Source organism: Meles meles, chromosome 12 (assembly GCF_922984935.1).
Source record: "Meles meles chromosome 12, mMelMel3.1 paternal haplotype, whole genome shotgun sequence".
Taxonomy (NCBI): Eukaryota; Metazoa; Chordata; class Mammalia; order Carnivora; family Mustelidae; genus Meles; species Meles meles.
In genome coordinates, this window is record NC_060077.1 from 78,809,423 (window position 1) to 78,831,906 (window position 22,484).

General features: G+C 48.1%; 1 protein-coding gene across 4 annotated transcripts in view; it reads left to right on the forward strand.

Annotated features, from left to right (window-relative positions):
* Positions 1 to 22,484, forward strand: part of NEDD4L (NEDD4 like E3 ubiquitin protein ligase) — a 333,633-nt gene that overhangs the window by 98,308 nt on the left and 212,841 nt on the right. For all 4 annotated transcript variants that reach the window (XM_046024976.1, XM_046024977.1, XM_046024978.1 and 1 more), the window contains exon 2: positions 10,062 to 10,135. In XM_046024976.1, the coding sequence (XP_045880932.1) occupies positions 10,062 to 10,135 (74 nt within the window). The remainder of the gene's footprint in view (positions 1 to 10,061; positions 10,136 to 22,484) is intronic.

Here is a 22,484-nt window from a genome sequence, read left to right on the forward strand (position 1 = left end):
GCTGTCCCTCTATTGTGTGATGATACAGAAGTCAAGACGCTAGATGATACAGAAGTCAAGAAGTCAAGTCTCCACTGTGTCATACTGGCTTCACGCGGCTTCCCATCTGTGAACTGGCTTGCCGGCCTCCCGTGTTCCAGAGGGAGTCTTGCCCTTCGAATGTGGGATCACAGGGGCTCCCCCTTCATTTCCAGGGAGCTGGATTCCACAGCTGCATTGCGTTACAGTCGGCTAAGAGGGGTCCCTTCCTCCCTCTCTCCCTCCCTTCTTTCTGCTTTTCCACCTTTCACAGGATGTTGTTCAACCCCTGCTTCGTTCTTGCCTTGAGTTGCAGTGCCCTTCAGAGCAGCCCCAGCCACGGAACTTCTGTGAGCGCGGACATGTCCTATCGTCTGGGTCTGCCTGTTGGCCGCGGTAGCCGGCCCCTAGGCATATGGGCTTGTGGGGAACCTGAAATGTGGCTCATGTTACTAAGGAACTGACTTTTTTTTTTTTTTTTAAAGATTTTATTTATTTGACAGAGATCACAAGTAGGCAGAGGGGCAGGCAGAGAGAGGGGGAAGCAAGGCTCCCTGCTGAGCAGAGAGCCCGATGTGGGGCTCGATCCCAGGACCCTGAGATCATGACCTGAGCCGAAGGCAGAAGTTTACTTAACCCACTGAGCCACCCAGATGCCCCGGAACTGACTTTTAATTGTAATTGATTTACTTCAATTTAAATAGCCCCACGTAGCTGGCAGTTACCATATTGGACAGTGCAGCCATGGAGCTGAGAAAATAAGACTCACGTACAGGGAAGAAAGACTACAATGACTTACTATTACTTACGTGCCAGATGGCATGATCATTCTGAAGCGGGGCTTGGAGGAAGGGGTGGGGTCCCCCGCTCTCCGTGTCCGTGTCCGACCTCTGTACCCAGCTCTGGTTTCCGAGTGCTGACTGCCTCTTGGACATCTCTGCCTGTACGCTGGCAAGGGAACCTCAGATCAAGACAGCCACGTTCTCCTGTTTCCCTTCGCCTCAGTCTCACTCTCCTTCCTTCATTTCCTGCCATCAGGTAGCAGCAGCCCCCATTACACCCAGACTGGGAGCTTGCGGGGGTGCCTTCTTTGCCTTACAAAACCAGCCTGTCACCCGGCCATGCTGTGTGTCCTCCCACCCCTGCCCTGGAAGAGCTTTGGACCCAGTCCCATGTCGTCCATTCCCCAGAGCCACACCGTGCTCTCCACCAGAGCAGTGGAGTGGACCATGTAATTTGTGTCCTGTCCTGTCCTCTCTGGACTGTCTCGGCTCCTGTCATCCAGTGAGCCTGTCCCTTGTCTGCTGGATGTGTCTGCCCTGTAGCACGCAGAGAATGATGTCTGGCCTGGGCAGTTCCCCTGTCTCTCTGCACATTGATTTGTTCTCCATTTCGCGGTACCCTCATGCTGCTTTTGTCCTCCTTTTTCAAAAGATTGTTCCTCCCTTTTTCTCCATCTTTAGGGCCTGGCTCACATGTCTGCTTCTCTGAGGCTTGCCCCAACTTTCTGGCCAATTTCCTTCTCCCTGCCCCTTACACATACATCATTTCTTCCTCCTGTGAGTTCCTATAGAAGATACCATTTGCTGCTGTGATGAAGTTTATTGTGTCGTCTTGTAATTGTGTGTATGTTGTTCTCCTGGGACATAGAAAGCGAAGTCCCATAGGCTTGAACTCTGTCTTACTGACTCCTTCTGGCACTGTTCACAGAGTAAGCACCTTGGGTTTCCCGATGACGTGGACGGGAGCAGCCCATAGGGGACAGGTGGGTGCTGTGTGGGCCTGTGCCTTGAGGAAGGGAATTGGGTCCCTGCGAAGAACGTAGGTGGTAGGGATAAAGCTGGTGTGGTGAGCCTTCACTGCTGGGCTGAGGGGTTTTAATTAGACCCATTTATCCATGAGGAAGACCTACTATTGTAAGGGAGAAAGGACATTCTAGAAAGGTTGGACTAATGAGTTGGCAGGAGAATTAGGACGGAGAGAAGCTGCCACACGTCAGTAGCACCTACTCAGGGTAGGGACATAATAGATGCACGAGAGCTTTCGGAAGAAGGAGCAATGAGGAGAAGGTGGTTGGTGTTGGATCACCACACGTGTCCTGTGGAGTTACTGGCATAGAGCGGACCAGGGTCTGCCCTGAGACAAAGCTCCCTGCCAGGATGATGTCAGTGAGGAGCGCAGTCGTCGGAAGGTTTGCCTGGGTCCGGAGGACCCAATTCGAGATGGTTCCTTCACATGGCGGTTAGCGGGAGGCCTCTGTCGTCACTACCGGGACTCCTCATAGATCTTCTTGAGTGTCCTCACGACGTGGCAGCAGCCGGCTTTCCCCAGAGTGAGTGATCTGCAGAGGGAGCTATGGTGCCTTTAATGACCGAATCTTCAACTTTTTCCATGTTCTGTTGATTAGAAAGAAGTCACTATGTCCAGCGTCCAATTAAGCCCTGCCTCTTGAAGAGCAGAATTTTAGGAAGTTGTGGGCATATCTTAAAACCATGGCACATAGGGGCCCCTGGGTGGGTCAGTCGGTTAGGCGTCTGACTTGATTTCAGCTCTGAAGCCCCTTGTCAGGCCCTGTGCTCAGTGGGGAGTCTCCTGGAAGTCTCTCTCCTTCTCCACCTTTTCCTAGTCTCATGCCCACTCTCAAAATAAAAACAAAACAAAACAAAACAAAAAAACCCACAGACAATGATTTCTGAAAGTTAGTCACCTTGAGCATTAAAATCCGGATTCTGCTCTGGAGGGCCATCTCCCCATTTACTCTGTTGGCATAATAACAGCCATCATGTAGCAGAGGTTGAGAAATGGAGGTTCTGGACAGTCCTGGGTTTCTGCATTTTTCTCTGGAACTATTATCCCTAGGACTTGGGTTGTTGAGAATGTTCCGTGTCAGGCTGACCGTGGGTGAGCCTGCGAGTTGGGGCTGTTTGCTGTCATGAGGGTTATCTGAGCTCGGCTGGACATGAGGTTCAGTATTGGGCTCCTTGGCTGTGACCCCCTGTGTCTTTGTCCTCAGCCCACGTATCCTGGGTTTCTCTTCCCTCCTGTCTTACAGGTCTTACAGGTATATGTGTGTCTAACCTCCGCGGTTGATGGTGAGCCCCTCCTGGGCACAGAAGAAGGCGTTTTGCTTACTTTTGTGTTCTTTGTAGCACAGCGCATTGAACGTAAATGTCGCTCAGCACGTTGTTTTGAATGAGCAGTGAGAAGGTCAGAGTGGAGAACCGGGACAGAGGAAGAAGGTGGGAGAGGCAGCAGCAGGGTGAGGCCAGGGACCCATAGAGGGAGTGAAGAGGGGAAGAGGTTTAGAGAGATTAGGAACTGGGGTAGGAATACAGAGCAGGAAAAGGCAGAGCTGAAGAGGGTAGGAATAAGGTATGTGGTCGGGGACGGCGGGGGCTGTAGAAAATTTGGAGAGATGGATAGAACAGGATCTTGGCCCATAGCCGGAGCAAGAGCAGGTCGGAGCGGGAAGAGTTGTGGTATTACTGTGTAGTAGGCACAGTGTGGGCACTTTCTGTATGTTGGCTGATTTAATTTTTAAAGCAACTGAAGTTAATGGACATACATAGAACTTGGATATATATTTTGGGGTATAAAGCTACTGATCATCCTTTTGAACCAGGAGGTGTTTACTGTGAGTCTGCAAGTGTCTGGGTAATCGTGAGAACGATAAATACACTGTAGAATATGGAAGATAAATGTGTAAATTAGTTTAGGGATGAAGGACTAAGATGTGCAGGTCCCTGATGTAGGTCTTCCTTGTCTGCAAGGATGACTGGGGCCCCTGGAGAATCCCCTGGAGAAGGTACACTGTTTCCTAACCCAGATATCACCCTTTGTGGCAGGGGTGGGGTGGGGTGGTGGAATCAGCCGCCATTGTGAGGGATAAGGGCTTAAATACCAGAAGTTGCCTTCTTGGAGTGTGTGGGTGGCACAGTCGGTTAAGCGTCTGACTCTTGGTTTCTGCTCAGGTCGTGATCTTGGGGACCTGGGATTGATCCCTGCATCAGGCTCTGTGCTTAGTGTAGACTCTGCCTGGACTCTCTCTCCCTCTCCCTCTGCTCCAACCCCCCCCCGCCCCCGCACTAGCTATGTGGGTTCACTCTCTCTCTCCCTCACTCAAATGAATAAATAAAAATCTTACAAATAAATGACCTTCTCAAGGTGGATTCCTAGGAGAAAATGTAAAATCTAGTATCTTTCTGTGAGTTGGAATTTGAGGTTTATTTTATGATAGGAGTAATTTTGATAGGTGATGTATTTTAGTAGGCTTTGTTGGGGGGGACATGGGAATTTGGTAACCCCCTACCCACAGTTGATACGAGCAGGCTTCCGAGCTGGAAGTAGCGGCCTTACAAACGAGCCTTCGGAATCCCCCTTTTTAAAGCTGGGACTTGGCACCGAGCCCTCAGCGGTGGCTTGCACACCTTATCTTGTTTTAGGCCGTCAGGAAGAGTTAGAAAATGAAGTGGAAAAGAAAAACACACATCAAGTGCATAGAATCGTCCCTGTTGTGCAATGACTGTGCGAAAACAGATGAGTAGTAGCCAGGAGAGACCCCAGGGTCATGAGCAGACCCGCGGTTTTCAGCCTCCCATCTTCTCTGCCTGCACTTCCCCTGCCCGGCACAGTCTGACTCCAGAGAATATCTTCGTTGTTGTGAGCCGCCTTAGTTAAATATTGAATTCTGCTGGAGCCATCACCAGGGCCCGCAGTGTCATGCGTAGACTTTATGAAAGTAATAAAATGCCCCAGAAAGTCTAGTTGCTCAGCTTGTCGCCCATTGCAGCTGATAAAAGTAGTCACCCACCTGATCCTGTGTTTCTTTACAGGGTGATGATGGCTGCTTGTCTGTATACACACTGAGTGTTGATAGGAAACCCAGATAAGTTTTTGCTGTATGTCTGAAACCCGTATGTCAAAGCAATTTTTATAGAGTAACATTCTCTTTCCTGCTCCCCTGCCCCATAACTTCCGGGGGGAGGTGAAATTTCCTGTCACAGCTGCTTGTAAATAGTAAGTGCTCAATAAAGGCTTTCCTCCTTTCACCTCCCAGCTGTTGCCAGGGTGTTACAGAAGAGTGGCCTTTCACATCTCCCAGACGGACGGCTCTGTACCTTTGTCAGTTAGCTAAAATACATTCTGTAGGTTTTTATTATGACAAAGGCTAATCACTTTAGAAATACAGAAGCCTAGATTCCTAAGCCTGTGATTTTAAGTTTTTCTTCTTTTCCTTACGTATTTTTCTGGAGTTTCTCCAAAAATTCAATTTCCAAAGAAGAATATTTAATGTTTCAAAAAGAAAAAATGCAGATGATCAGAAAGTTACCCATTATCCAGAGGTAATTGCTGCTGCTGTATCCTTTCGACATTTTTTTCTGTGCTTATACATAATGGATATTTATTAAAAATTGAGATCATATTGTATATCAATAAAGGCCGGCTCCTATAGCAACCTTCAATTTTCAGTGGGAAGAAACAGTACAAATCTATTTCCAGCTTGCTGTCCTGGCAAGGGGGATAGGTGATGGTAGAGGGGGTCTCTCCTGCTACGCTCCTTTTTCAGAGTTTTCCCCTTCCTGGCCTTCAGGATTTTCTCTGTTGAGCTGGAAGAAGAGAGTGGAGGGAGGATGATCAGAGGGGGATGGTCTTATGGGCCAGATCAGGAAGATACATATATCATTTCTGTGCTTCTTCCATTGGCCAGAAGTCAGTCACATGACCACCTAAACTGCAAGGAATGCTGGGGAATGTAGTCCAAGTAGAACTATCAACTGCCTTGCTTATCTCTAACTTGTATAACCCACTTCTGAAACTTTTTTTTTTTAAATAAACCAAGTTGTTTATTTCAAACACGATCACCTCTCCATCTCAGTCCTATGCGAAGCCCCCACCATCTCTTGCCAGATCTTTTTCTAATTGGTGTGTTTCTGTTCTCATTCCCCATAGTCTGGCCTCACACAGCAACCAAAGTGGTCTTCTAAAAACTCAACGTCAGATGTTACCGGTCCCCTGCTGAGAACTTGCCAGAGATGGTTACCTTAGTGCCCACTTTCTAAGGAGGGTGGCCTGCTGGGGCCCCAGTGCACCGCTCTGCCCTTGCCTCTCCTTGCAAGGCCAGACCTGTTCCCTGAGGCCTTGGAACTTGCTGTCGACTTTGTATGAAAATACCCACCCCAGCATCACCCTCTGTCTCCTTTGGTTTCAGCTCAGGCATCTCCTCTCCAAAGAGGCCTTTCCCGACCACCAGTCTCTCCTCCCTCTCCCCCCTGCTTAGCTGCTTTTATTGACCCGTCATTAAAGCACTTACCACCATCAGAAATTCCTATTCACAATATATATTTATATTCTGTCTGCCTTCTAGGTTGTATTCCTTGAGGCAGGAACTCCATCTTGTTCATATCTGTATCCCTAGATAGTGTGTCTGGCACATGGTTGGTACTTAGTAGACACTTGTGGGATGAATGAAGGTCATTAGAGAATCTCACACAATTTTTTAAAGAGATTTTTATTTATTTGAGAGACAGTGTGTCCCATGAGCATGTACAGGGTGACAGGCAGAGAGGGAAACAGACTCCCCACTAGGCGGGGGGTCTGGCACAGGGGGCCTGTCACAGAGCTCCATATCCCAGGACCCTGGGTTCAAGACCCAAGTTGAAGGCAGACGATTAACCTACAGAGCCTCCCAGGTGCCCCAGAATCTCACATATTTGTAATGACAGTGCTGTAGCTCATTGCACAGAATGTTGCTGTGAACATTTAACTGTCTACATTTGAGAGACTTTTGCATCCCCCCCCCCCCCCCCCCCCGATTAAGAAATGCTTTGGTGACTGTCCTTTCAGCTGTTCTTTGATTTGCTTTGTGCACATGTCTGTGCTTATTTTCTTAGGTTTGATTCCTAAATGAGAATTTATTTAGTGGAAAGCTATGTGTACAAAATTTTAAAGTCTTTGTGATGTATTACCCTTTGCCCTCTAGACCCTCAATTTGTGTCCCCTGTGTAGTTGAGAGCCCTGGCATACGTCTCGCTTTCAGGAGCGCCAGAAGCCCGGTGGGGCAGGGTGGAGGTGGGGCATTTTGTCTGTCTGTACTACTGTACCCTAGATCTTAGAACAGGTGCGCATGCTTACCAGATGAATAAATCAGCTTCCATAAAAAAATTCTACTTGTTCCTTCAGTGAAGTTTATTTTTACTCATTTATTCATATAAATGTTCCCTGACTTCAAAATGTGTGCTTTTTGAAAAGTTTGCCCAGTGTAAGAACCAAGAACATTCCCCCAGTGTTAATATAAACATCGGGGAAGCGGTGTGAGCTGGGCTTATCTTACAGCTGAGGACCCAGACTCGATGAGAGCCCGCTCTCAAGTTGATGGCTAGTCCAGGACCACTGCCCGGGATTTTTGAGACTCCCAAGGGCTAGGAGATAGAGAGACTGTGTCTTACAGAATTCTTATCTTTTGTTCTGTGACTGCACGTGTATTTCCATCTCAGATAGCCCCTTGTTTATTCCCCCCAACGCGGTGACCAGTGCCAGCCTGAGGTGGAAAGAACGGCCACCCTGCCCCAGCGGGGTGTGGAAGGTCACTGTCTGGATGGCCAGATCCTCCATCTCCTTCTGCCAGTGCCCAGGACTTGACCGGAGACTTTGCAGTTCCTTTAACACCGTCCACCTTTCGCCGGTACCAGCCGAGTTGTCCCCTTTCTGCACAGGTGTGTTTGGGGGAGACCTGCTGGTTGGAAGTCTTTGTCATGGAGTGACATGTGGAGTGTTATGGAGGGCCAGAGAGCTGGGATGCGGGGAGGCAGGGAAACAGAAAAGTACGCTCCTCTCCAGCTGTTCCCTGTCCTCATTTCTTCTGAATGGTTCCTGGAACATTCCCTCTTAGGTCAAGTCTTAACCCTTTCGTCTGGCAGACGAGGATCTCGTGTTCACCCATTATCCTCAGTTTGTACACATCAGTGGGCCTTAAACTCTTCCCAGTGCTGGAAACTCTACCAGGTGCTGCCAGATTTTTACCCATGTGTAAAAAAAAAAATGCATCCACTGCGGCATTCCTTGAGTCAAGTAGGTCATCAGGTCCAGTGGGAAAAATAATAAGGTCTAATGGTGGGCAGTGGCATGCAGTATGCTGGGAGGGTCAAAAGAACCGCAGCCCGGGTCATGGCTGTGCTAACTGGGAATCCTTGATGACTGGCGGTGGGGGTGAGTGGAAGGGAGAGAGGTCAGGGCTTCAGTGCCTGCTTAAAAGAACCAAGGGATAGTCACTTAGCCTGAAAGCCTTGGGAAGCCCTTGGAGACACTGCTAGGCTGTAACAAAGCCATGTTTTAGTGATCTGTCCCTTGTCTTAAGCCTTTCATGAGGCCTGCCAAGCGCATGAAATCCAAGTTGGAGTGCAGACCTCGTTTGGAAAGGGATCCTAAGCACACACGAGTTGGGAAACCTATTTGCGTCTCTGCTGTGTGTGCGTGTGGGCAGCCTTGTGACAGGGTAGGTGGTCGGAGGGAGGGAGGGAGGGAGGGAGGGATGGAAGAATCCTGGAAAGCAACCATCTCCAGCACGGTTCCGGTTGCTCAGTGTGTGTACAGCTCACTGACCAGGTCTCTGTGGCTGCCTGTCTCCATGTTTAATTTCACCCTGTCTCTTTCAGCATAGCCTGTGTAATCGTTTGGACCTTCTCTCCTTCAGCTGGGTCCTGACTAAACACATGGCCAGATGGCTTTCACAGTGCTCCTCTCTCGCCCCTCGGAGCTCCTGTCCCCAAGGGCTGCACCCCCGGCCCTTTCCCTCCCCACCCTTCCTGGGTTGGTTCTCCTGCGCCCGTGGTTGTAACCACCGGCTACCACTCTGCACTGATCACTTCCCTGTCTGACCCGTACCAGATGTCCCTCCCATGTATCTAGTCTTTTTTTTCCCTCCCCGACCTGGTGGTTTCATAGATGCCTTGGATTCAACTTACTCTTGTCTTTTCAGTTCATGTTAACACTTAGTGACCCGAAGCTGAAACTCGAGAGCAAGCCACCTCCTCTAGCCTGGATGTCTTAGCCCTTAGCTATCATCACTCTAATCTGTGTCTTTCGGTATCAGGCCATCAAGGGGTCCTGCCCTGTGGGTCTGCCCACCCCTCATAGGAGACCATGAGCCTGTTCATATCTGTATTTTAGACCTTGCTCCATGTCCAGTTGGAGTAGGAGCTGTTTAGAGAATGTTGGAATGAATAAGCAAGTGGATGAATGAATGAATGAATGAATGGGTGACTTCTGAGAGGATTTGAGATGATTTCCACTTAAGGTGAAGCTCTTTATTTTTTTTTCCTTCTCACTGCAACTGAGGAATTATTTTTGCTTGTTTAGGACCAACATGATGGAACTGTCATTTTGAGGAAATCTGTATACCACATGAAGTTTTTTTTCTGTCTTAGGCAGTGCGCACAAATGTACACATTTCCATGGAGGAATTACTAAAGTGAAAAATCAAGGAACTATTTATTAAATAACTTCTTCATTAAAGTTAAAGATCTGCATGGTTTCAAACATATGCTTGTGTTCTTGCTGGAGAATTGAGAAATCTTTCACTGGGCCAGATCGTTGATCTGCATGATGTCGTTTGAATTAAACTTGTGCTTAATTAACCTGGGTACTTTAAATTTTTTTAAAAAGATTTAATTATTTGAAAGAGGAAGAGAGCATGGGAGAGGGGAGGGCAGAGGGGCAAGCGGATTCCCCACTCGAGCGTGGAGCCCGACTCGGGGCTCCATCCCAGGACCCTGAGATCATGACCTGAGCTGAAATCAAGAGTTGGATGCTCAGCTAACTGAGCTACCCAGGTGCCCCAGGATGTTCTAAATTTCTAGGGCTGTGGGATTTTGGAGCTGGCATGTTGCCTTTTGAACTTCAGTCTAAGGAAGAGTCGCCTCTGCTCAGTTGATTGGTTTTGTGTCCCCAGGACTGGTCTGAATAGAAACCATTACCTTTGCATATTGGATAAGGCAGTGACCTATTGAAGGTCCATTTCTTAAACTTTTTCTTTTCTTCTCCAACAGGGAGAGTCACGTATTCTCAGAGTGAAGGTGGTTTCTGGAATTGATCTCGCCAAAAAGGACATCTTTGGAGCCAGGTATGTTCTCTTTGGTTTTGTTTTTGTTTTTGTAGGCTTCGGATGAGCTAGGCAGGCACTTTCCAAACTGAGGCAAGCATCAGTTGACCCCGGAGGCCTTCTTAAGACAAAGATTGCCACCCGCCCCCCCCCCCCCCGAGATTCTGGGGGAGCGATGGCAGAGGAGTGCTGAGGCCGCCGGGCCAGAGACCGCGTTTTGTGCAGGGTTCTTGCCTTCCATCTGGCTTGATTTCATGAGGAGACCGGATTCCAATGTTTCTGTGTTTCTCTGTAGAAAAATACGGTTTGGAAATGTTTATTCATTTTAATACATTCCTTTAAAAAAAAAATTCCCTAGTTTTTGAGACATGAAAGCGTTTACTTTGTTCCTAGCAGAACTGGGTATTCTCTGGCCTGTATGATCAGATTGGAGAGATCTGGTAATGAGTGAATGAATTTGGTGATTTCTGGGCCGTTTCTGGAAGCACCAGCAGGTGATCTTTCTGCGTCCTTAGCTTTTTTTATTTTGAATACTGTGCCTGATAATCCTTTATCTTGAAATCAGTCCTTTTGTTCCCACTGTCTCTGCTGGGTGTTGCAATAAGTCATTGGACCAGTAGCACAGTGAGGTTAGAGCCACTGAGAAGACCAGATTTTGGAGAACAAAGACCTTTTTGAACTTTAGACATGGAGGAGACATTATAGGTGTTTGGTCCTACTTGCTTGCCCTGACTGATAGGACTTTCTCCGGGAAGGTTACTGCTTGTCCAGGGGGTCGCACGTCAGCGGTGCTGGAGCATGCCCCCGGCCCCGCTCGCCGAGTTGGGAATGCTGTGGGGTTGAGCTGGGAATGCTGTGGGGTTGAGCCGTGAGGGCGGCGGTGGCTGCTGGGGATAGTTAGCTGTTGCTGGAGTCCGCTCACTGGAACGTCCGTTTCATCCTGTGGGGCCCTGCTGTTGCCCGCAGTCACCCTCTGGCTTCAGGGCCTCCGTTGGATGCTGGACATTCTGTAATGGGGCCTCACCTTCCTGCTCGGCCGGCAGAAGTCCTTTTTTGCCCTGGTTAGGCAGACCTCTTGATTTTTTGTCCTCTATCTTCACGGACATATTTAGCTTTTCCCATCCCGATAAGTTACTTTAGTAGCACCTGGAGAAATTATTAAAACTAGATAAATAAAGTTGATGCAAGATAATATCCGTGAGATATCTTGTTAATTTCTCCATACTTGGGGCACCAGGGTGGTGCAGTTGGTTGTGTGTCCGACACCTGATGTTGGCTCAGGTCGTGAGCACATCTCACCTGCAGGTTCCTTCTCCTCTCCTGCCCGTGTGAGTGCTCCAGTTCTTTACTGGTCTGGCTCCTACCAGATGAGACTTTTACAGTACTCTCCGACCTCTCACTTACGTTGCTTACCATACAGAGCACCGTGAGTGGGACTGGGCAGATTCTTTCTTAATTGAAATGTTTAATTGAAACATTTGCATGCCTGACGTGGGGCTCGATCCCAGAACCCCAGGATCATGACCTGCGCTAAAGGCAGTTGCTTAACAGACTGAGCCACCCCGGAGCCCCTGTGCTTCGTTGTCTTAGTTTAATAAATACAGAGCCTACCATCCTCCTTCCTGCCTTCCTCCTCTGCTCTCCGTGCCTCCCTCAGGGTCTGCTTTCTCTGAAGCGCTGTGGTTCTTTTAGGACCCATTTGCCAGCGAGTGAGCTAAAGTGGAAGGGTTTGGTGGCAGCGTGCAGTTCCCGCTGTGTTGGCATTTCTCTCTAGAATGGCCCCGTTATCACCTTCTTATTCTGCCCCATGACCTTCATTCTCCTCCACATTGTCTTGAGCAAATCCTCTCAAGCTCCGTGTGACCTGGTAGCTTGTACAGAACAGGGATCACTGTTGCCTGTAACTGGTGTGCAGGGGTCTGGGGAGAGCCCCGGGGCCACTCCGCTCACCTGGCAGCTCTCCTGTGATTGGAGGCAGAAGTCACAGGTGTGGGTCTGTGGTGTGTGTCCCCTGCTCTCTGCTTGGGTGAAGCCCTCCTATCTGTGTCCTTCTCAACCCCAGGCTGGTAAGGCGCCCCCTCCTCCCCCATCACCTACAGCCTGTCACCGAACCTCCTCCATCTGTTTCCCATTCTCCCTTCCCAGGGAAGGAGGGGACAGGAATGGGAACCCCTGTCGTGGAAAGGATAATGGATGGTGAAAGAAGGCGAGTGTTGGCGAGTGGCATCATCAGAAACTCCTAAGTGGTAGAAACCATATAGACTTGGATATTTTGAAAAGATAGGATTTACTCCTTTTTTTAATAGTTTTTTGTTTTATTTTTGTTTTTGTTTAAAGAGAAGGAGGGAGAGAGAATCCCAAGCTGACTTGAGCCAAAATCAAAGTCTGATGCTTAACTAAGCCACCCAAGAGCCCCGAGACAGATTTACTTCTCTGGAGTTCTCTCTGCTTTGTCTCCAAGGGAGGCTGCTTGGCCAGGGTGGGGGAGGGGCACTGGTGGTTGGGGCCCAGTGACTGGTGGGGGAGGGACGGGATGTGTTGGTCCTAGGTGTGACGAGCCCTCCATCTCTCCCAAGTGAGAGACTGCCTAAGGCTCCACTTCAGAGGCCCTGGGTTTGTGGGCTCCTAGTATCGGACAGGCAGGTCCTCCAGGGCGGCCGATTCACCCTCTAGGCCTGTCCCTGAAATGCCCTTCTTTTCCGCATTCTTTGTCCCAGTCCTGCACTGAGATCATTTTCCCTGCTTCCTTCCAGCAAAGTCTAACTTCATTAAAAAGAGCCTTTGTTTAAAGAAGATTCGGTAATCGAGCCGTTGCTCTCCTTGAAGGTCTGAGTGTTTGGTCTGTGTGGAAATGGCCCTAGCAGAGAAAGGTTTTCTTTTGGGCCACACCTTCGGGTCAAAGAAGGGCAGCCATATAATCTATCAGCTAAACAGGGACACTTTTGTCTGCAAGAAATGCTACGTTGAATGGGGGAGATCAGGGCATAGGATGTATATGGAGACTGGTCACCCCAGGTAAAAGACCTCCAAACTTGATGACCCAGACTATGAGGGGAGAAAATGCTGTGTAACCCCCCCCCCCCCCAAAGCCGAGGAAAAGAAAATCTTAACTCTTAAAACAAAAGCATACCACCTCTAGATGCCAGCACGATATCCAAAAGGAAGTAAATCCATGTTGTTCTAAAACATGGCTTGCATAGGATAACCTGCTGCCATTTTGGAAATGGGTCCATTGTCTTTGTGAGGTCAAGTGTGGTGTCGGGGAATCAAGGAGGCACCTTTACCCTGGAAGTCCTCTTGCCCCCTCTTCACGGCCCCAGTCTCCTATTAAGGTGTAGGATTCGAGTCCGTTGGTACCAGGTTCTGCTAGCCTCTCCGGTCTGGTTTGCCCCCAACTCCAGTGAACCCCTGTCTGCCCAGACTGATCAGATTGGACTGCTCTTTCTAAATGGTAGGTTAATATTCTACCTGAGGGACAAACGTTGAGTCACTGGTTGGGCCATTGGACTAGATGACTGTCTCTAAAACCTGAGAAATGTAATGGCTACATACTTCTTAAAAGCCAATTTAAGGAACTCCCCATTATATTTGAGCTGGCCCACGTTCTTAGAATTATAAGTGAATATCACAAGGTAAATAGATTTCAAATTGACTTCACTGAGTAAGATCTTAGTTGGTGGTGGTTCTCTGTTTTGTTTTTGTTTTTGTAAACTTTAGAATACCTTTAAGTTTCAAGCTGTATTCTTCAGGTAAGCTTGTATCTCAGGACTTCTAACTTGTTGTCATGGGCTTAAATACTAACTGAATAGGGTCCTTTTAATATACGTTTTAGCGCTACCTTCCCCCTTTTCCTCCTGAGTTGTGATCTGTCATTTGAGGTTACTTAGAATCATCTGAGACCATAAAGTGCTCCTTCAAATTGAGCAACAGTGGCTGAGACGACTAGAATTTCATGCTTCCATACCGAAGATTTCAAGACTCTGATTTCACACTTGGGTCTGTGTATTTGCCTGTTGAACTGTTAGCATCAAGTTGCACCTCTCTGGGTTGCTGTCCTTTTTTTCTTCAGACAAGTGGTGATATGAAATGCAGAACTCAAACGCACTCGAGGGTGTGGGAGGGATGTGGCCCCAAATCCTGGTGTTGGCCAGTGACGGGGAGTTACTGCCCCAGCCAGATGGCTCTGTGGCCAGCCTTGCCCCGGTCCCATCTTCTAGATGGAAGTTAACATTCTTCTGCATTGGGTTCATCTTTTCTTTTCTTTTTAAACTGCGGAGTATTCCACAGTGAATTACAGATATCAGGACATCCAGTCCCTAAGTACTTCAGCCTGTGTCTCAAGAAAAGGGCATATTTCTTTATAACTAGAACACAATTTTCACAAAATTAAGAGTGATTGCCTAATGGACTCTCTTACTTAGTCCATGACCTGAATCAACCCCCCACCCGCTCCAGCCATGCCCACGATGCTTTTTACAGCAGGCCATTCAGAGCGGAATTCAGTTGAGAATCACATGTTGGGTTCAGTTTTGGTAGGTCACTTAAACTCCTGTTAATCTAGAATCATTCTCCTCTCTTCCCTTTTAAGTGACCTGGAATGGTCAGTAGGTTGTCTCCCCACAGTCCGTTGTATCCTGTGGTATCACTTAACATACTCTTCTCCTCCTGGGTTTTCTGTAGGGTAGAGGTTGGGTCTAAAGGCTCGATTGGGGCATCTGGGTGGCTCAGTCAGTTAAGTGTCCGACCTTTGACTTCGGCTCAGGTCATGATCTCCGGGTCCTGCGATGGAGCCCCTGTTGGGTTCTGCGCTCAGCGCTGAGTCTGCTTGAGATTCTCTCCCTCTCCTCTGCCCCTCCTCTTCCGGTGCTTGCTCTCTCTCTCCTTTGTAAAATAAATTAATCTTTAAAAAAAAAAGGCTTGATCAAATTCAGTTTCAATAATGGGGACAGAAATGCGGTTGCTGTCTGCTCAGGAGTAACAGTGTTTGGTTGTCCTACAACCAACAGTGCTAAGATGAGATGGATCCCGGGTTTAATGGGGGGGGGGCTGGTCTGTTCCATCCACGGTCATGACTTTTCCCCCAGGTGACCAGCAAGAAATGGGTGGGGCAATATTTTGGCTGTACACTGTACACATGTGAATTTTCACTATTCACTTTCTTTCCAAATAGGTTTTATTTTGTTTGTTTTCACCATTTTTTTTTTGGAAACCTTGTACAGCAAGTTGGGAAACCTTGAGGCTTATGCGTACCTTGAGAGTCCCCTTGATAAACTGTAAGCCCTTTAGGACGTCATTAGACTGGAGTTTGCAGACTGTTGATCCCTGTGGACTAGACTGAACTCACAGGTGTGTGTGTTTGGCTCATGGAGCACTAAGGCATAAAAATCCCGAGCCAACATTAGGGAGATTTCGTATCAGAAATCCATTATGTCCCGGCTTCTGGAAAATCTTGGCAGTCTAGACACCCAAGGTCACGCAGCTGGAGGTCTCCTGGAGGCACTCCTGAGATGCGGCCCTGACCTCTTGGCTGCCAAGGCCCTGTCGTCTCCCGACCTCCCCCGCTGACACAGCCCTGAGGTCCCTGGAGGGATGGACCTCTGTTTGGTTTTGACCCCTGCACAGGTGGTCTTTAGCTTAGAGAGCGGACTTCCCCTCCGCCCTCCCCCCAGCACAGGGATGTGCTTAGGTGGGCTCAGGGCCCCTTACACTCAGCTGAGACTGTGTTTGTGACGCGCAGGCGCTTGCAAATCGGCCTCCTCTCTGGAGGCCTTAACCCTTCAGGGCATTGCTGTGAATCACATCATCAAGTATTTATCTTAAAAATCCCTGCACCAGGGCGCCTGGGTGGCTCAGTGGGTTAAAGCCTCTGCCTTTGGCTCAGGTCATGATCCCAGGGTCCTGGGATCGAGCCCCACATCTGGCTCTCTGCTCTGCAGGGAGCCTGCTTCCTCCTCTCTCTCTGCCTGCCTCTCTGCCTAGTTGTGATTTCTCTCTGTCAAATAAATAAAATAGTAAAAAAAAAGAAAAAATCCCTGCACTTAAGAGCTCATACGATTACTCCTATGCGTGCCCCAGATACCCTCACTGTCAGACCGTTTATTTTAGCCGCGCACCCACCCCGAGAGGACTTTGGAGGATCTTGCCCTCCTCCCCTTCTCAGACCGAAAACTCTTCATGTTCTGTACAAAGCGCACACCACTCTTTCTGCGTTCGTGTTTACTTCCTGGTCTTCGAATGCACGAGGCTATGCCATGTCCTTAGAAAGTGTGTCGGTCATGGCTTTCACCCGCTCAGCCCACACGGTTTCCCAGAGGGGAACGATTAGAAGCGGCAAATGGGTCAGTCCGGGTGGAGGGCGAGTGCGTTTCTATTCTGCGCCAGCCCCCGGGCTTGCTGTATGACAGCTCGTGTCCTCAGACAGTTCAGAATGCTCTTGAATCGCTGGGAGAGCCGTGCCGTGCGGTGACCGTCTGTGACTTGTAGGACTCCCTGGTAGACGGGCCTTTGTGTCATCTCAGGTCTGGTAACGGAGGAGCGAACCAGACAGGCCGCACTTACAGACCATTCTCTGACGTTGTGTTCAGAAGAAGCCTGCACTCGGAATCTTCTGCTTGGCCTTCACTCTTGATGCTTGAATGTGTGGCCCTCATTACAGGAGCCTCTGCTCTGCCGTGTGGCCCGACAGGGAGCAGAGGGAATCATTGGAGGATGTCCTGCACTCATTGTCACCAGAGTCGAGAGCATGTCCCCGGTCACTGGGTCTGTAAGGCAGAGATTCGGATGGGTTTCAGGAAGATGACGGGCACCAGCACATAGTAGACGGGCAGTAAATTTCGGTCATCGGGTCAGAGTGGAGCCCGAGAGCATTGAAAACTCAATGCTACAATCAAAGTACTAATGAGCACTGCTTGAATCACCTCATGTAATTGCAGAGGGCAGCTCTGGGGATTGGTGGCGAGTGGACGTGTGGACGTGGCGGGGGTGGGCTGCCCCTTCCTTGCTCCTCCCCCTTTCCGGCTGTCCACCCCCTCCTGACTCCTTCCTCCCCGTTCCTTCTCAGCTTCGGGTCTTTGCCTGGATGCCCCCCTGCCCCGAGCTGGCACCCCAGTCCTTTCAGGCTTGCGTTATCCCAGGGCGCTCTCTCTTTCTCTCACCATCTTCCTTTTTGGGGGGAGGTTGAGAAAGTGGGTAAGAAGCTAAGTGCAGGCAAGGCGGCGTGCCAGCTGGAGAGGAGTCAGAAACGAAAGCGTTTCTAAATGTGTAAGACAATGAAGACAATATTTATCTTACAAAAATTGAACTTCACAACCAAGCCTGCAGAAACACAGCCGGAAGGCACGGTGTGCAGGGGGGTCCGGCGTGGGGACAGCAGAGGGCCTCCGCTGCGGTTTTCTCACCCGAGGAGGAAGGAGAGGTTTCTCTGCCAGTGTTTTAGGCCGTGGAGGTGGCCGGCCGGCCCATCCTCAGTGGCCAGGCCTCCGAGAGGTCTTGGGAATACGGCTGTCTGGGCCGGCGATGCATCAGCATTGACAAAAATGCTGTTGTTGAAGGTGAAGATGCCCTGGTATTGAACCTGAAAGAGACCTTTTTAAAAATGGGTACAGCTCTCTGGACTCCCATGGCATAGCTCTCTCAGATGCAAATCTCCTGTGTTAGCATACTTCACCTTTTAAGAAACACTGTTAGCAAGTTTCATGAAATTTCTACTTAGGGTTTATATTTGGGGGAGGGATGTGGAAGATAAAATTTGTAAGATGGCTTATAAGTGTGAGTGAGCTGGCAGGGTCTTAACAGGGAAACACAGCCTCCTCTGAGGCTGTAAGTGGTTATCCGAACAGGGGCAGCACACTTCTTCCAAGGTCAGGTAGCAGAGAGCTTCGGCTCGGCAGGACTCTGGGCGACACGCGGAAGCAGCCAGGCAGGGTCGGACGGGCCAGCTGTGTGCCAGCAGCCCACGGGCCCTCGGTTGCCAGCCCCTGCGCATAGAAGCTATTGATTCTCTACAACATCTGTATTTAGAACTGGGAGTGCCAGTGTTATTCGGTCATGATTTTCAGATTCAGCTGTCACGGAGAGCTGCTGGTTAGTCGATGACAGACAGGAATTGAGCCAGTATTGACTTTTTGGGTGTGGAGGAATGGGGTTTCTAGATCTCTCAGGAGCCTTTTGTTCTTTTCCCCTCTTCAAGGGCAGCATGCTTACGGTATAACTTATGGAACTTCTGTTTTGTTTTTAATTAAAAAAAAATTTTTTTTAAAGCTTTTACTTATCCGAGAAACAGCATGCACAAGCACGAGGGAGGGGCGGAGGAGAGGGAGAAGCTGGGGCTCGATCCCAGGACCCTGAGATCATGACCTGAGCCGAAGGCAGGCACTTAACCGACTGAGCCACCCAGGCGCCCCCCTTCTGGAACTTTTTGATTAGGCACTGTGGATTTTGAAGTCTACAAATGAGTGCAACTGTCAAAACGTTTCTGGCCTAGAGAAAGTGATTTTCGCTGCTTTGTCTATAAATACGTGAATAATAAAGTATTTCTACATGTATAAGCAGATGGGCAGTCACATAAATTAGTGTATTGCAATTAAACTATGGCCCGTTTTCTTCACGGAGTATTTTTTAGACTTAGGGCCTTAGTGCATGTAATGTTTAATAAGGAGTCTGCAGTGTGTAGCTCCTCAGTAAATTATTAAAAGAACTGGCATTTCTTCTGTATAACATCAACACAAGAGATAGAAAATACGCCTTGGGGCGCCTGGGTGGCTCAGTGGGTTGAGGCCTCTGCCTTCGGCTCGGGTCGTGGTCCCGGGGTCCTGGGATCGAGCCCCGCGTCGGGCTCTCTGCTTGGCGGGGAGCCTGCTTCCTCCTCTCTCTCTGCCTGCCTCTCTGCCTGGTTGTGATTTCTCTCTGTCAAAGAAATAAAAAAAAAATTTAAAAAAAAAAAAAAAAGAAAATACGCCTTGCCTCTTAATGAGCGTGTGCTAGCTCTCCTCCTGGCATGCCAGGAGCGATGGGTAGTCAAGTTCCTGAAGGATTGTTTGTCTTTCTTTCCTACCTCGTTCAAGGTGCGGTATTGTGCTTCCCCTTTTGAAGAAGTGATGACTATTTCAAGTCTGTTATTTGTAGATGCTTGAAAGTAAGCATTCTTGTAGGAAAACAGCAGATTTGAAAGAAATGCTGCGTTTCATGTTTGGGAAATCAGAAATAAGTGATCTGAAAAACTTGATCCTGGTTTCTTTTTTCTTTTTGTTTCTGCTAGTGAGAAAATGATACTGTTGATTATATATTCTCCGCCTCTGACTTGTAAACTCTTGGGAGTTCATTGTGAACAGTGGCTTTAATGTTGTTGAAGTGATTTTAAATGTTATCTAGACAGTCTGGAGAATAAAAAGGAAATTTGCAAATTCCTTTCTTCTGGAATGAGTTACGGGCTCCCCATAGTGTGATTTCGTTTTCTCTGTGATTAAATACATAGTCAGACCAGCTTGAGATTTGAATGACAAGTGAGACAATACAACTCAAGATCTTAGGTTTGCTCTTACACTGCCTCTTGGCATGGAATGTCAAAATATTTGAAACTGTTCTTTTTTCTGGAATGATCTGTCTTCACTGGTGGCTCCAGTGACTATCCGGGCATTCGAGCTGGAGACCTGCGAGTTGTCCTTGGTGCTTGTCCCTCCTTCCCCCCCCCCCCCCCCCCCCCCCCGGCTGGTCCCCATGTTCGTGTAGAGGACTTCGGGGAATGTGGTTCACATCTGCCTTCTTTCCCCTCCCGTCCTCACAGAAACAGAATTCTCTCTCTCTAGCATAGACCGATTTCGGCTCCTGGCAGAACCCTTAAGGATCCCATCAGTCCATGCTGCGGATTAAGGTCCCAGCTCCTTAATCTTGACAAAAGCATGCCTTGTGCACCCTCTCCAGGGCATCTCTTGGCCTTGACCTCTCCAGGCAGCCACACTTAGTGCTGTGGTCGCCTTCAGAGGCCACACTCCATCTCCTGTGCCTTTGCTGGAGTCCAGAATGACCCCCGTTCTCCTTGTCCTTTATGCTGACACCCCATGACTCACCCCCAGGCAGATTTCTGCCTCTGCCCACTTGGCTCAGGTCTGGTGGCCCTTTGCTTACCCCTGCAGCTGCCGGTGGCCACACTGAGGTATGGCATTGGAACTTTTCCTCTACACCCTGCTGTGGTCATTCGCTCAGCACCAATCTTTAACTGCCATCACCCCTCACCCCACCCCCGCCCATGCACTTGGCAAACTTGCGCGTTCCTCTCAGCCACTGGGCGCCCTTCCTGCCACTAGGCTGAGTTTCTTTCTCCTGCTTTGGTGCTCTCCCAGTGATTTATACATGCTCGTTCCTTACCGTCTCATTTAATAATTTCTTACTTATTTTACTCTGTCTGTATCTTTAAAACCCTCATTCTTATGCAGGTTATCAATTTTTAATAATACACAAATTCTCGACTAGCACATGCATTACTTCCAGCTCCTTCCTACTTTGGAATTGCTGCACATGCAAAAACATTAAGGAATATCTCACCATTAACTCCTCTGTCCATGTGAAGCTCACTGGAGGAGAGGAATTGTGAGCATCCCTGACCACGAAGGAAGGCTTCCTGAATCTTGCCGCGTGGCTGCGATGTATTGGGGAGTTATAGCTCCCTCTGGTGGCCATATGATGCGCATTTTCATTCCAGACCATAAGAATGGTTTTCAGATGTAATAATCTTTTGGAGTTCTTTTTAAATTTAATTTTCTGATTTTTAAAATTAACTCAGATCTTTGCTTTAGCAGGTATTTAAGTCATTCTCTAATAGTGACACACACAGGAGAAAGAATGATTTTACTTTAAGCAGTTCCTACTTTTTACATAGTTGGTTTTAAAGTAAACAATAGGCGGCACCGACTTTATTTCCCCCTTTCTCTCTTCCGTTCTCGGCCCAGTACTTTTCCTAAACTTGTACCATCAGCAAAATGCCACAGACTGCAAAAGAATAAACAACTGATATTGGGAAGGAATGAAATGCTTCAAATGAGGGGTACTGTATTCAGTATGGAATAGACAGTATTCATAGACAGAATGAATCCTAATGCGCTTTTAGCCTCACACTTTGATGGATCAGAGCTTAAGCACTCTCTTTTCTTTAAGTTAGGGATTTCCAGGCTGACATTGTTAACATGGAAAAGTAATTATAATAAACAGTACCAATACCCATGCTAATTATGGGAAGCAGGTATAGATATCTGAAATACTTATATTTGACTTTGGAATTAAAAAAAAAACAAACTTCAGTTTTTACCACTACAGAGAAGTTAATGGAGCAATTGATGACATGAAAAACTAGATTCAGAAAAGTTGAGAGGTTTAGAAAATATTTTTTCTCTTGTTTTCTCTTCCCTGTAGCTACATTGGTAATGATGCAGGTAGGTAAAATTACTTTTCAGATTGATACCCCCCAAAGAACAGTGGCAGCACTTAAAAAAATTTTTTTTTCTTTTAACGTTCAAGATTGGCTGATTTTCTCTCAGGTATGCTTGGGGGTTTTTGTTTTAAGAAAATTCTGTCAGGTGCAGGGAAGGAGTCATTAAGTTGTCCTGGGCGGTCTGCCTAAGTGGGTGTGTTATAGCAAAGGACTTACTTAGAGTCAGGGTGATTCAAACACCCACAGAGGAAAATGGCATAGATCATTTATCTACTCATTTTGCAGTAATGTTATTCTCCCCCTTTGCCATTTCTTAATGTCTGCAAACACTGCCAAAAAGCAAAAACCAGAAGAAAGCCATGAATGCTTTCATTGGGACAGAAGAAATGAGATCTCTCTGCCGGGGAGAAATATTAGGGAGAAAATTGTCGGTGGGAGCAGATATTAAAATAGTTCATGTTCTTTTCAGTTGAAGACCTCGAGATTCTTTCTCAGAGCTCTTAGGACTGTTTTCTTGAGATAATGTTTTCATGTGATAGCCCCTGATAATACAAGGTCCTACTGTTTTGTCTAGGCACCTTCCCCTGGGGAGGAAAAAAAAAAAAAAAATGCCGGCCTCCAAAGCAGACAGGTGAATAAACAAAGAATCCTAAGACCGTCTCAGCTGAGAAGAAAATGCTATGGGCGGAGAGTCTGATGGTCGGCAGTGGGGAAGGTGTTCACTGCAGGGTCATCACAGAGGACATCATCATAGCCTGGGCTCCAGTCCTCAGGCAGCTTTCCCCCAAGTCTTTCTCTTGCTAAGTTGTATCCTTTGGGGCCTTTGTGGAAAATCTGAAGCTTGATTTGCAGAGTAGACTCCATAGCGTGTGTCCCTAATAACCGTGAGGAATGGCAAGGAAATGTTGCTGGGCCTGATGAGGTCATAAATATTGTCAGGGCCTAAAA